General features: G+C 37.6%; 1 protein-coding gene across 3 annotated transcripts in view; it reads right to left on the reverse strand.

Annotated features, from left to right (window-relative positions):
- LOC126378104 (heterogeneous nuclear ribonucleoprotein L) overlaps positions 1-15500 on the reverse strand; it is a 506263-nt gene that overhangs the window by 16725 nt on the left and 474038 nt on the right. For all 3 annotated transcript variants that reach the window (XM_050026273.1, XM_050026272.1, XM_050026274.1), the window contains one exon: positions 14830-14913. In XM_050026273.1, the coding sequence (XP_049882230.1) occupies positions 14830-14913 (84 nt within the window). The remainder of the gene's footprint in view (positions 1-14829; positions 14914-15500) is intronic.

The raw sequence follows: 15500 nt of genomic DNA on the forward strand, positions 1-15500 counted from the left end.
ACTATTAATTAATGACACACTTTTTTTACCTGTGTAGCACTTATGTAGCTTAGGGCTAAGAACTTTTGTATACCGTCAATAAGGCGTTTACTGACAGACTAACTGTATACTTATAAAAGTTCTTAGAGCTAGCATATCTATACTTATATCTTTCTATGTTTACATTTGTGTATAAGCTACGCTACGCCTGGTATAAAACGAAATAGGTGAGTAAAATGTTTATTTTTAATAAGGACACAAAAAGTATAGATACAATAAAAACCCCACAAAACCAATTGCTCGGTTTGTCCGCGAGAGTGGAGTTCGTTTAAAATTAATATGTTTCAAAATACAATTAACTTATAGCTAAGATATATTTTGCATAAGACGTTTATTCTTATTCTTAAATAAAGATTTACAGAATTTACTTCTATTGCACTCACGACGTTAGTCGACCGGCAGCGCTTGTGTTCCGCGAGGTTTTGTTAACAAAAATCATATTCGAATATGATTCGAAGGCGCTTTGATTTTCGCTTTAAAGCGACTCTGTGTTTCATCCTTTATGATTATAATTATGATGATGTGATCCAGCCGATATCGGCTACGGCGACAGCTTCAACTCCGACGTTCATGTGCTCGCGTGTGGCTTATACATATAACCAATCTTGTTGGGAAAGATCCTCGCACATAGCGGGCATGTGAGCACACCATTTCAATAAGTATAATTGAATGCCGCAGGTGGTCGGGCTTTCAATTCATCGCACTTGACATCCATGGTAAATTACTAATTTGTATATGCTATGTACAATGTAATAGGATACTTTCCAACTAGTCAAATCAGTTACTTTTTACTAAACGTCAAAACACGAATTTACTATATTTGTATGAAAAAGCAACCTGTTTCGTCATAGAAAAACGTGACAAAATGTCGCATTTATTATTACATATTTCCTTATTAAAATTCATAAGGAAATGTTTTTGTCACCTTTAGATCTGTATTTAATAAGTAATCAGAATTTCATAATTCATCTTTGACCTAGGAAACTATTCAATTGACATGTATAGGGTGTTAGTAACACCGTAACGAAAACTTTCGAGGAATGATTCGAATCATGATTCTGAGTTGATATTAAGCAAAAGTATACAATTCGCATTCGTAGTAAAAAAAATAAATAAAAAAAAACTTTTAAGACAGAAAATTCCACTTTATATTAACTCAGAATCATGAGTTGAATCATTCCCCTCAGTATTTGGACGGTGTCACTCTTCTTCTATCGTGTGGGTTGTGAGGTGGAGTACCAACCCCATCAACCCTGGTGTCAGGGTTACTATTGAGCCGATAAAGGCCCCTGACATGGCTCATGTGACGACTACACACTTACATCAGCAAGTAGTAACCGGGACCAACGGCTTAACGTGCCTTCCGAAGCACGGATCATCTTACTTTCAGACAATCTCCGTCCCGGTATCAAACGGTGTCACTGACACCCGTATATGTATTCTGTATTCATCGTATACCAACATGGAAAGTCCACGTTAGATGGGACGAGAACTGATATTTTTCCTAGTAATATAATTATCGAGCTTTCAAGCAATTATATCGGGACATCGTATGCTTTTAAACAATTATCTTGGCTCAGGATAGCCCAATCAACGACGTTCGTTAATGGATATAGGAAAATACTATCGGATGTTTACAGGTTAAGTGTGTTCGGATCACGAACAAAAATGTCTATGGTTTTGGTTACTATAAAAAAGGTATTGTCATAGACAAAGAGAGGAACTTCCTTCTTAGCATCAAAAATGGATGCATATTTAATATTTTCATAGTTAATTTAAACAATACAAAAAACACGGTGATTTATAAAACATTAATAATAATAAAAGTGTAAAAGACAAAGAAGTCATAATGTATCGTATATGTCATATGTATTGTATATTGTATATTATATTAATTTTATATATTTATGTATAATATAAATATGTAGTTAAATGTTCTTATTTAATGTAGGTTGTTCTTTTAATTATTTATTTTGTTAGAATGCACTAACCCGCTATTATTATACTTGTACAAAACTTTCCTGTACCCAAAGGTTGCCTGGAAGAAATTGCTGCATGAGCAATAAGGCCGCCTGTTGTGCTTTTCTGTATATAAAAAAAAAATCAAAAAATATTTATTTACCCAAAATCAATACAATGCTCGTGTTTGGGACAACTTTTAAGCAAATATTTACTTGTATATGCTGTCCTTATCTCTGTATTTTGTGTCCATTGTGCTCAATAAAGTATTTTATCTACCTATCTATCTATTGAGTTATTTATCAACTGTATTCATAAAACCCAGTCTCATCACGAATTTAAGAGCCACGCTCTTGTCGGTGTATCATTCTCCATCCTATTTTTTAGGGAAAAATATGGCAGTGGTTTCCCTCTTGCTCTCCGCCCCGCAGTACTCTATCAGACGCGGGTGGGATGGCGCACAGAGCAGTCTATTTCAAAGCCATACTCTCCGTCTCTGAAAAGTACTGACAGTTACTGCTGCCCTCTGTCAGGTTTCATGTTACAGTCCCTGTGACTTGCCCGTTCAATCCTGCATTACCGTACTGATAAAACAAGTGTACCTATTCATAAAAGCCAGTAAGTATATGACTCTCAATTTAAACATCAAACATAAAAATATTCATGAATCGAAAAACAACAGTCTCTATTCCGCTTTGCTTCGAAACAGTTTATATTTTTTCACTCGCCAACGTTTTTTTTTAAACGTCGCAGGTGTTGCGAGCGCAAAAAAATAAAATATGTCCATGAAATTTAAAAACGTAGCGTCGGTGCGGCGGTGCGATGAAAAGCTTGTTTTCTTTTTATTATTTTTCATTTGCGCTGGCAACATTGAAGCATGAACGTGCAACGCCGTTTTATAAATGTTGCCATCAGTATACCTTTGATTAAGCGGTGCGGTTGGGTTCTGTACATGACGTGCTCCTTAAACAATCTTGAAAATAAATAAGTGAAAATCCTGGCACAAAATGTAAATAAAGTAGACTTTTAACTTTACGTTATAAAGTTGAATCTGGCAAAGATGAGCAAAGCCAAGCACTAGGGCTTAGCCGTTTCGCTACCATCACTTGAGCGTAAGATGAAAAACTATTTCGCTAGGTACATTGCTAGTCTGTTATGTTAACGAGCCGTGGTAACACAGTTGGTAGAACGCTTGCCTCTCACTTTGAGGTCGCGGGTTCGAATCGAAAAGGCCGCATTGAAGCAATTCACTTACAAATCAATGTTACCTATTTGACAATTTTGACATTGCCGACTTACTTTTATATACGAAAATGTCAAATCGCAATATTGCTTTTTAGGTGAATTTGCTTTAAGTGGCCTTTTTAACCCCCCAACCCCCAAATAAAGATTTAAAACGACATTATACTTCAACTTTTTTTCTATTTACGGCTGCATCGTTCCGAAACGATGATTCTGATTTTTTTTGACGTGACTTATTGTAGATTTGCCGCAGATGGCATTAACTACTTGGCCGGACAAATGGGGAGCGCTGAAGGCTCTCACCCGGTACAACGTTTAAGACAACAGGCCTGAGGGTGCCCAGTTGGGCGCGAACCTCGACTCAGGGCGTCGTCTGAGAGCAAAAATATTTGAAAGAATTAATCGACCCTGGTGGGTCAATAGCGATAAGCGCTGGTTGAGGGAAATCGTCGACCACGCCGGCGGGGTCGGTATCGGGGTCCTGATGATTCTGCCAACGTCAAGGTTTCAAAGAAAAAAATTATAATCGGTGGATAGTCCGTCGGTGGTTTGTCATATCCTTAGTTAAATAGTCTTTTTTGGAATTAAATTATTTCTTTTTATTTTGGTGCAATAAAGTGTATTTGTATTGTATTGTATAGTCCAGGTGCAGATCGAACCAAAAGGACTTTCTAAAGGAACCCCAAAACGAATATAAAGCTGTCAAACTGCAATGGCAGCCATTTTGAGATCGTAACTTGGAATGTTTATTGTGACATGAAGTCGTGTGACGTCACATGCGCTTTATTGCCCATTTTCAGTACAAGTTTAATGTTAATTTTGTACTAGACTTGTCAGAATATTACTTCTTATACTTATGTTAAAAATAAATATTACTAAAACACATAATAACGGGTTTTTACCGCGTTCAAAGCAGGGATATGATACTCTCGATATTTCGACACCGTTGCAAGTGCCATTGATCACGGGATGACTGATGAGATTGGAGTGGAGTAGGTAGATCCATAATTTTCTACGGGCAGACAGTGCAAGTGATCACGGGATGACTGATGAGATTGGAGTAGAGTAGGTAGATCCATAATTTTCTACGGGCAGACATACTGTCTACCCTCTTTCTTTGCCGCTTGTTTATGTATTTGATGTCGGAATGTTCGGAACCATCTGAACTCGCACCAGACTCACTACGACAAACCGCACTCACTGTGTCCTCACGTTCTTCCTCGTGTCCTCATGGCACTTGCAACAGTGTCGAAATATTGGGAGTCTCATATCCCTGCTTTGGACGCGGTAAGAACCCGTTATTGTGTGTTTTACATACATACATAAACTCACGCCCGTAATCCCTAATGGGGTGGGCAGAGCCACAAGTAATCAAAGACAACTTGCAGCCACTGTTGATACGAAGTCCAAAGATGGATATGATGAACCTTATGGTGATAAGGGATCAGCCTATCGCCCATAACATTAGTCCATCATGTTAGAGGACACAATCCCTCTGTCGGTTTTTACGACATTGTGTGTTTTAATTATGATAATAACCGCGTAAACTTAAAACAATGTATAAATATTACTTTCTAACATTTCTGCAGCAGTGGGAGTAAAAATATAAGTGTTAACGACGGCCTCATTGGTCATCTTAAGCTTTTATATTGAACAAAACTGACAGACATTTTAAAAAACGACCAACTAGGCCGTATTTAAAAATAACTTAGAACGCGTTCAGCAACTTTATCATCAACTTCTTCTGCTTTAAAGAAAAAGTAGAAAAAACAGTGGAACTGAAAAGTAACCTGATTTAATACTCAAACATATACATAATTTAACACGTTGTGAGACAGAGCGTCAAAAGGCGAATAAAAAAAAATTAAGCTCAAATATTATAAGTCCGAAGACTGTTTCGTGATTCCGCATTGGTTCAGCGTGATGGAGTAGGTATTGTCCATAGCGCCTTCAATTGATTGAGGGGAAGCCTGTGCCTAGCAGTGAGAAGCAAATTCAAAAATATATTTATTCAGTAGGTAACATAGACTCGGAATCGTCTACATTACGATCATCTCATCCGTCTCTAGAACCTCGTAGCTCGATCGCTGCGTAGTATTACTTCTTATTCTTAGAGAAGTGTGTCAGGGTCGAAGCAAACGGAATTCCATAGTCTCTGCTTACCCCGGCGGGAAATAGGCGTCAGTTTATGTATATATATATGTACTGCTCAGAAATCTCAGCTCGCAAGGCCACAAACACAAATGTTAAAAATTTGATTCACATTCATCCACCTACAAGTGACCCTAAATTCAGTATCCGACCACAGGCCATAGATATTTATTTTGATAACTGGACTGTCAAGCAAAAAACACATCGTTTGAAAGAAAGAAGGTAACAAAGTTTCTTTCAAGTATTTAGAGTCACGACTTGTGGGTACTTCGTTCATCTTGTGATGTATGTACAATCAAAGAGCAAAAGTTCAGTCGGTGAGCCCAGCGAATTATTTGTAAACAGTGGTGAAATTAATTAAGAACCATTACTTGTCTTAATTATAAAATTTATGTTTTTTGTAGGTGTTTTTGGTCTATTACAGAAACGACATGTAACCAGGAGGTCTTAAGTGGAACCAGTTAATTTATTACTTACTTTGCAAGAAATTGATTGGACTTTTGCAGCTTAGCTTTAGTGTATATACACTCGCGAGCAAAAGTTTGAAATCACTTTCTTGAAATTGGTTCCTGGTCGTGAGCTTATGTTATCATAGAAAGCGAAGTAAGAGAATGCTTTTAACCTCACATTCAGCCTATCCATCCCTCTACATCTATGCCTCCGGTATGAATTCACCGTCGTTCCGCTCGCGTGGAATTTATAAATTATTTAGAGCTGGCAACACCACACCTGCAGGGTTACCATGCTGCTGTTTTATTTTTATTTTATCCGCGATTCCATCATACATTTAAGCGGTGGGCCAAACGAACGGAAAATGGAAATATGTGGATGGTTTTGTGTGAAAGTTTAGTTTTTCATAAAAGTTAGTAAGAAAAAAATATATTAAACGGCATACAGTGTATTAGCAAGATCGTAACCAAAACTTAGAGAGATAATTGAGCCTACGATTCTGAGTTCATTGATAATCGACAGGCATAAAATGTATGGAATACACGTCAATTTTAAGCAGAAATCTAAAACAACTGTCTAAAAATTTTACATCGGCCAATAATAATGTAATTGTTAATGGCAATAAATTTATTTTATTCTTATTCTTAATCCGACAGACTTAAGTAGACACCACGTAAAACGGATTGCATACCAGGGAGATGCCTATTTTATTCGCACGGGTTATTCATTCCTTTTAAAATTAACTTGTTGACAATCATCCGTCCCTTTCCTTTTCGGCGGATAAGAAAATGACGGGTTTAACTTCCAATGTCTGAATAACTAATTATTAATAATAATTATCGTCATCACTAATTTAAGAGCGACGCACTTGTCGGTGTAGCATTCCCGTGCTACTTTTTTAGGGAAACATAGGGCAGTGGTTTCCCTCTTCCCTTCCGCCCCGCAGTACTTCTGACGCAAGTCCAGCCCAGATTAATATAACGTTTAATAATTTGTATGTCATTTCCAAATTCCGGACCTATGGAGTCCCGGGCTTTTGGAAGGCGGGCGTGGAGGCGAAGCCAACACGTAATTAATTATTATCATAATGTTCGCACGTTCTTGACAGTTTATTTTTTAAACATTTTCAAGCACAACTGACACCCCTGCCGTCCCAGTTTCAGGCTGTATTTTCAGTTACTCCTGCCGCCAGCCTGTGAGCCGAGCCTCTATGAAAAGACCAGTCAAATACCGTGGTTTCTTTCTATTTCTATCTTTACAAATGTGACTTTTACCATTCAAATGGATGACATGTTTGGATGAGAGGTATTGACGTAAGTACGGGGTGTCAGTGACATAGTAACGAATAGTGAAGGGTATCAGATCATGATTTTGAATAAATACATAAACAGCCTATATACGTCCCACTGCTGGGCGCAGGCCTCCCCTCAATCAGCCGGAGGGGGATGAGAGGTGTCGACATAAGTACGGGATGTCAGTGACATAGTAACGAATAGTGAAGGGTATCAGGTCATGATTTTGAGTTAATATCAAGTGGAATTTTTCGTCGCAAAAAATGTTTTTTTTTTTAGTTTTTTGTGTTGTTAAATTATTTATTAAGTTTTGTCCAATCAATTATGTTTTTACTTTTGGTAAGTACAATAAATGCTTTAATGCTTTTTAGTTTTTTTTAATTTTTTTATCAACTCAGAATCATGGTCTCAATCATCCCTCAAAGTTTTCGTTATGATGTCACTTTCACCCTGTATAATTATCCCTAGCACACAGAATACAATAGTACAAGAACTACTTCTTCTTCTATCGTGTGGATTGGTGTCAGGGTTACTATTGAGCCGCCAAAGGCCCCTGACATGACTCATGTAACGACTACGGTCTGAATCATCCCCCCGTTACGATATCACTAACACCCTGTATACGAAAAAACATTCATTACAGTCTGTATTCAACAGTTACATAATATTTTTTCCATCCAGCCCTCGTATCGATAATTTAATCGTACGGCAGGAAATACATTCAATAATTCACAGTATTCTAAATGGAAATAAAGTGGATATTGCCGGTCATACATATTTCATTGCAGACGTTTCACAGTTTAAAAATTTACAGCTTATAATAAAATTATGCGGGTTCAGTACTTGGCGGGAGGCTTTTAAATCGGCGGGCACATGAGCGGTACTCCTTCTTTTGACGTGACTTATTATCTACCTAGCATCAATCCATATTCATTGTTTAAGTACTTAAGTATATCTATTACCGATTTCTCGAGATATCAACGCTTTTTAGATAGTATTTTTAAATCTATTATAATATTTCGTTACATAATAATTGGGTTAAGTCGGGGGTTTTTAGGTCAAAAAAATCAAAACACCCTTAAACCTACATTTCTAGACACTACTACTTTACGAAAATTCCCGTTTTTTTAACAGGGTCCGCTTACCTAACCCGAAGATTTTACAGGTCCGGTTTTTTACAGAAGCGACTGCCTGTCTGACCTTCCAGCCCGCGAAGGGAAAACCAGCCCAATACAGGTTAAGTCACAAGTCACATGCCTCCGGAAAATGTATTTCTCGGGAATGTAGGTTTCCTCACGATGTTTTCCTTCACAGCTGAGCACGTGATATACATTTGAGATCCAAACATGAATTCGAAAACAAATTCTAAAAAACAATAGACTACTCTGGGCGTCAGAGGGCAAGAGAGAAACCACTGCTCTATTTTCCTTAAAAAGTAGCATGGAGAATGCTACACCGACAATAAATTAGTGATTGAAAAATAATTGGTTTAGGCCCGTGTTGAGATTCGAACCGCCGACCTCACAGTGAGAGTCACGCCTACTTCCAACTGGGCTACCACGGCCCTCAACCTTAAGTTTTTTCTATCTACCTTCTCACCCCGCCATTTTCACAGCTATACCATACCAGAGACCGACAAAATAAAAATGCAATGAACACAATGAGAAATGGAACTTTAGCTATCTTAAAACTTTTACAAAGTGAAAACTTCAAGCGCTTCAGATATTTTACAAAGAAGTGCTAATTTTAATAAAGAGGAATATTAAAATTACATAATTTCAGTACCTACTACAAGTGGAAACCACGGATGGGAACGCACTAGAAGTATTCACATATAACATAATATACACTAGAGGTACGGTCATGAGCATTAATATGTATACACTTTGGTACCATGTCACATTAACTTTTTTGACAAATTAAACTGTAAGTCTCACTAAATGTCAAATATGTTAGTGCGACAGAGTCCTAAAGTGGGTACATTATATTGCTCATGACTGTACGTACGGTAACGTCGATGTGTAGTATCTGTGTAAAACGAGATATTTTGTATTGTGTCCTGTCCAGGGTAGCAGCAGTCATATAATAGTACCGTCGTACCGTTTAGAATCAGTGCTTAAAACTTGTATGTGGTTCGAGGGCGCGCGAACTACGACCGAATGCGCCGGAGTTTGGAGTACTCTTGACAGTTTCCGACACGAAACGACGTGCTAAACAGCGCACCACTGCTTTGCTAAAGGATGCACTTTAAATATAATACTTTAGGACCGAGTTGAATTGATTCATTTGACAAATTGAATCAAAGTCTGATTAAAGAGTAATTTGGGCGGATGGAAATTTAACCTAATTTCAGTTTGACAGCTCATTTATTTATTAATGGATTATAACATTTAGTTAGGACATAACTAAACAAAGTAAAACAGTACTTATGTGTAAGCCAATTACAAGTGAACACAACATTCATCATAAAAAGAAAACAACATCTAGTCTGTTGAGGCTAACTTCTCAGCATCTAAAATCTCACTATTAATAACATTAATATATCATATTATTGCACTAGTTGGTACAAAAAACAAATAAACTATACTAATTTAACTAATTTTTAATGGAGATAGTGTCTTGTCAGTTTGGTCTTCAGAGCTCGCTGTGAATCGAAAAATATATCTAGTTGAAGAGATTTCGCGCGATTTATAGTGTGCACAAACTCTGGATAAGGGTTGATGTAATCCTAAGTTGGTTCTGTATCGTGGTAATGGAAACGTTTTTGGAAGGGGATATCTATAGGGGATAGTTATGTTGATAGCGTTAAACTAGTGCCGTCCTTCACTCACAATAAGTGCAAGAAAGAAATAGAGCTAGCTATTACACCTGTATTTTATGATGATAACTTGAACGTTCTTCGACTCTGTCCTCGGATAAGCAGGGCTAACATGCGCAACGTGTTATTTTTTTTTCTGACGTCGATTGGTGTTAATATGTGAACCCAAATAAGTCATGTCGTTCTGTCAAAATACGAACACAATCACGTGGTGGGTATGTTAGGGAAAAAAAAACAAACTTATCGATTTCGACAAAATTTATTGAATCGATCGATAATATTTTATCACGGCGCGCAAGTTAGACCTGCAGGCGATCTTAAGGAAGACCTGGAACTCAGCTCAAAATCGTTATTCTTACACGTCGCCCCAACCTTATCTCGAGTTTACTCCAGTGAGGTTAAGTGGAGGAATGACGTCATTATTTTCGTATTATTTTGTTGGCAATATGATATGCTCGACTCCAGTGAGTAAAGCCCTCAAGTCAAGGATGTGTCCGTTCTATACATAGTGTAGTAGAATTGTGTTATTCTATGCCGAGATGATAATAAACTAATAATAATAATAATAAAAAAAGTTTATTCAGGTAAAACCTACAACACACATATACATTTATAAGATTAAAATATACACACATTAATATTTAGTTGGAAAACATAAAGGTATACAGGGTGTTAGTGACATCGTAACGAAAACTTTGAGGGATGATTCAGGCCATGATTCTGAGTTGATATCAAGTGGAATTTTCCGTCACAAAAGTATGGGACGGAAAATAATTTAAATAAGCTCTAAAATTTTCATGACTTCTCCGACAGGAAATTCCACTTGATATCGACTCAGAATCATGGTCTGAATTATCCCCTTCAGTATTCGTTACAGTGTCACTAACACCCATACCTACTTGTATGGCTACTGTATGTACTTGTATGGGGTGTAAGTGACATCGTAACGAATACTCAAGAGGGATAATTCAGCGGATTATTCTGAGTTAATATCAAGTGGAATTTTCCATCGCAAAAGTATAGAATTGAAAATAATTTAACAAAACTAAAAAAAATAACATGAATTTTGCGACGGAAAATTCCACTCAATATTAACTCAGAATCATGGTCTGAATCATCCCTGTGAGTATTCGTTACGATGTCACTAACACCCTGTATATGGGTGCCTCAGCCCACCAAAAAAGGCCACGGTTCAGTGAAAATTTACTCAGAGGGCAACATTGATTACTAAATGACTAAACGCATTCTATATTTTTTCTTTATTCCCAGCCATACAGAGGCGCAAACTCCACTTATACATATCCAATATGTATTAAATCTAAAACCCAATACCCGCCCCACTAAATGTTTGCCACTCGACCGATCCCAATCCGTTGGTCCGGAAACTCGAAACTCCGGAAACTAGGAACTCCGGGAACTCGGAACTGAGTCCGTTAAGGACTTAAGTCCGGATTGTCCGGAACGATAGCCCATAACGCTATGTTAGTGTGGATCTAATGTTACGGGCTTTTGGGGGTGTATTCTGAACGTTGGAAGTTCAGAAGTAAGTAATATAATTTTGCCAAAATATTTTTTTTTTTATAAAATGTATCTTCTTCTTCTATAGTGTAGGTTGTGAGGTGGATTACCAACCCCATCAACCCTGGTGTCAGGGTTAATATTGAGCCGTCAAAGGCCCCTGACATGGCTCATGTAACGACTACTAACTTGCATCAGTAAGTAGTAACCGGGACCAACGGCTTAACGTGCCTTCCGAAGCACGGATCATCTTACTTTCGGACAATGTGGTGATCAGCCTATAATGAAAAAAAAATGTATGAAAAATGTATAATATTTTTTATGTGGTTGTGAATTTTGGAGTCAAAGTAATAATATACCTATTTAAAACACTCGATAATTTCTATTTGGACCGAAAAGAAGAATGTATTTTATTATTTTTATCGTATTTAAAAAAAAACAATGTTATAAACTGATCGTCCGTGCTTCGGAAGGCACGTTAAGCCGTTGGTCCCGGCTGCATTAGCAGTCGTTAATAACCATCAATCCGCACTGGGCCCGCGTGATGGTTTAAGGCCCGATCTCCCTATCCATCCATAGGGAAAGCCCGTGCCCCAACAGTGGGGACGTTAATGGGCTGATGATGATGATGATGAAACTGATCGTCTAACCAGGAGTCGATCCCCCCGGGTAAATTTCGGAATACAACGGCATTACTACTTGGCCGGACAAATGCGAAACTCTAAGGGTGCTTATGTGGTACCCAGGAAGAAGGCCACATTGAATCGAATCATATGAAAAGCAATATTGCTATTTGTCATTTGTTGTCATTGCGCACTTACTTTTATATGCACAAATGTGAAATTGCAATATTGCTTTATTAGATGAATTGAAACATTTTTTATACCTTCGAGGCATTATTTAAAATTGAATCAGATATTGGGAATATACCACCACCACCAACCCGCAGTGGGCCCGCGTGGTGGTTTAAGGCCCGATCTCCCTTTCCATCCATAGGGAAGGCCCGTGCCCCTGCAGTGGGGACGTTAATGGGCTGGTGATGTGTGTGTGTGATTGGGAATATAGTAGTGAACTTTTTACTAAACCTCAAAACACGAAATTGCAATAAAACACACTGTGACGTCATAGAAAAACGTGATAAAATTTCGGGCTAATTATTACGTTTTTCTCGATTAAAATTCATAAATAAGTTAAATAGAAAAAAATAAAAAGTTTTACGTTAGTTTTGAATCTGTCTTAATTTTGTAATATTTTATGATTTAGTCTAACAATTGAACCATTCAATATTTATTAATACACATCTTATGTAAACACGGAATTACATAAATAGTTAACAAAAATAATGCTATTTACTGCACTCGTCAAAAAGCCCGCCCCTGACTAATCCGGGCGCGAAGGTGCCCATTACACTAGCCGCATTTCCTCGCTGTACAGCAATGGACAACCTTTGCGCCAAGAACAATCCGGCACGGGGGTCATCTCCACTCTCTCTTAAACGACGTCCGATTTCCGCTATAAATTTTTTAATCAGAATTTTAAAATTTATCTCTAACGTAGGACACAACCGCAATGAAACATTTACAACATTAAGTAAAATAAGATCTTCCAGATCATTCCAGGCGCATTTACCAAGGTGAGACTTCATAATATTTATCGTGTTTATAAAACTCCAGCCATTGAAACTTTAAAACTACTTTTTTAACGGTTATGTGCAGCAAACTTGGATTTGGATAAGATCTGTTTATACGGAAAGTTTCGGATATTTTTGTTTTAACTTGAAACTATTGTTTACGTATTAAAGTTTCGTACTTTATACACTTGTGAGGCTTGCCTAAAAGTGCTATTTGGCAAAGCTTCAGAACGCAAAGTTAAATATATCGGTTTAGTTTCCATTTGTAAATCCATTGCGTGTCTCGTGCCAAACAATTTTGGATAACTTTTACATTACCATACCTGTCACTTTTGTACAGCCATGAGCAATGTCATGTATTCACTTTAGAACTCGGAAGCATGAACATATTTGACATTTAACGAGACATACGCCTAAATTTTGTCCGACCAAGTACTTTGCCAATGCCATTTCCGACAAATCTACTATAAGTCACGTCATAAAAAAAAACAAAAAACAATTTGTATAAAAGTAAATGTTACATGGTACTAAAGTATCATCATCACCAGCCGTTAAGCCGTTGGTCCCGGTTACTACTTACTGATGCAAGTTAATAGTCGTTACATGAGCCATGTCAGGGGCCTTTGGCGGCTCAATAGTAACCCTGACACCAGGGTTGATGGGGTTGGTAATCCACCTCACAACCCACACGATAGAAGAAGACACTCCTGGGGCACGGGCCTTCCCTATGGATGGATAGGGAGATCGGGCCTTAAACCATCACGCGGGACCAGTGCGGATTGATGGTTATTAACGACTGCTAATGCAGGGACCAACGGCTTACCGCGCCTTCCGAAGCACGGAGGAGCTCGAGATGAAAACTTTTTTTTTGTGGTCACCCATCCTATGACCGGCCTTTGCGAAAGTTGTTTAACTTCAACAATCGCAGACCGAGCGCGTTTACCGGTGCACCACCGAGCTCCTCAGCTCCTTCTGGTACTAAAGTATAAGCATATTACTCGTGACCTTATGTCATTTTTTAAAAGCCACTTCCACTTTATTAATTTATCTCATTTGAGAATAGCACCCCAGATAGTGAGTTAAAGAAAAAAATACTTAAGTTTGGGGCACGGAAGCGCACTTTCATATATTTCTATCTTTAACTGTCACTCAGAACCGTCATTTGTTAGAAAGAGATCACTACACTTCTCATCAAACACCAAGTTTATGTTTCGTAAAAATTATCAGAATAAATCCGAGTATTAGAATTAAAAAAAAAAACGTAATTTTTCAGTTGGTTATATTATATTATCTATTGTCGTTAATGTTCCAAATTCAAATATTAATTTAATTATAAGCGTGTTTTTGTTGAAAAATAATCCTGAAGTGTTGTGATTCTTCTTAGGAGTAGTGCGTATAAGTAAATATCTTAATAGAACTCTTGTGGGGTTTAGCGGTGGTATAATGTTATGATACTGACACTTGAATATTATAACAATAAAAAAACACATTATATTTTTTTTAATCCGTAACGTCATGTGCCTTTCAGAAGGTGAAGAAATCGTCGTCGATATTTAACAAATATGAGACGCGAGACGTAGGAACATAATAATAATAATATTTATTTTGCACAAACTACGACACACACCCTCTCACACACGCACACACTCACTCACACCCTCTTTTACATACACCCGTTCTCACACACCGTCATACATAAATATGTTATTTAAATTAATCTAAGTACTCACTGTACGGTTGAGGCCTGCCTCCCGTGTACTGAGGGGACTGGAGCAGCGGGGCGCTCCGCTGCACCGGCTGAACATCCTCCGACACTGTCGACAAAAAAAAGAAAATTTTATTTATTTATTTATTTCCTCACTTATATCTACCATTACATTTAAAATGAACAATGATATAACATCTTCTTCTATCGTGTGGGTTGTGAAGCTAACCTCATTTAATTGTCATTTTAATAAATTATTGCTTCATTTTTCAGCTCTGGAACCCTTCTACAAGAGCACATGAACATACATAACGGTAATAGGCCCTATTTGTGTTCAGTTTGTAAGAAGTCTTTCGCGTAACTCAGAATCGTGACCTGAATCACCCCCCTCAGTATTCGGTACGATGTCACTAATTTGTTATAATTACGTCTCTTAACTCAGAATCGTGACCTGAATCACCCCCCTCGGTATTCGGTAAGATGTCACTAATAATCACTAATTTGTTATAATTACGTCTCTTAACTCAGAATCGTGACCTGAATCACCCCCCTCAGTATTCGGTACGATGTCACTAATAATCACTAATTTGTTATAATTACGTCTCTTAACTCAGAATCGTGACCTGAATCACCCCCCTCAGTATTCGGTACGATGTCACTAATAATCACTAATTTGTTATAATTACGTCTCTTAGC

This window comes from Pectinophora gossypiella, chromosome 25, assembly GCF_024362695.1.
Source record: "Pectinophora gossypiella chromosome 25, ilPecGoss1.1, whole genome shotgun sequence".
Lineage (NCBI taxonomy): Eukaryota > Metazoa > Arthropoda > Insecta > Lepidoptera > Gelechiidae > Pectinophora > Pectinophora gossypiella.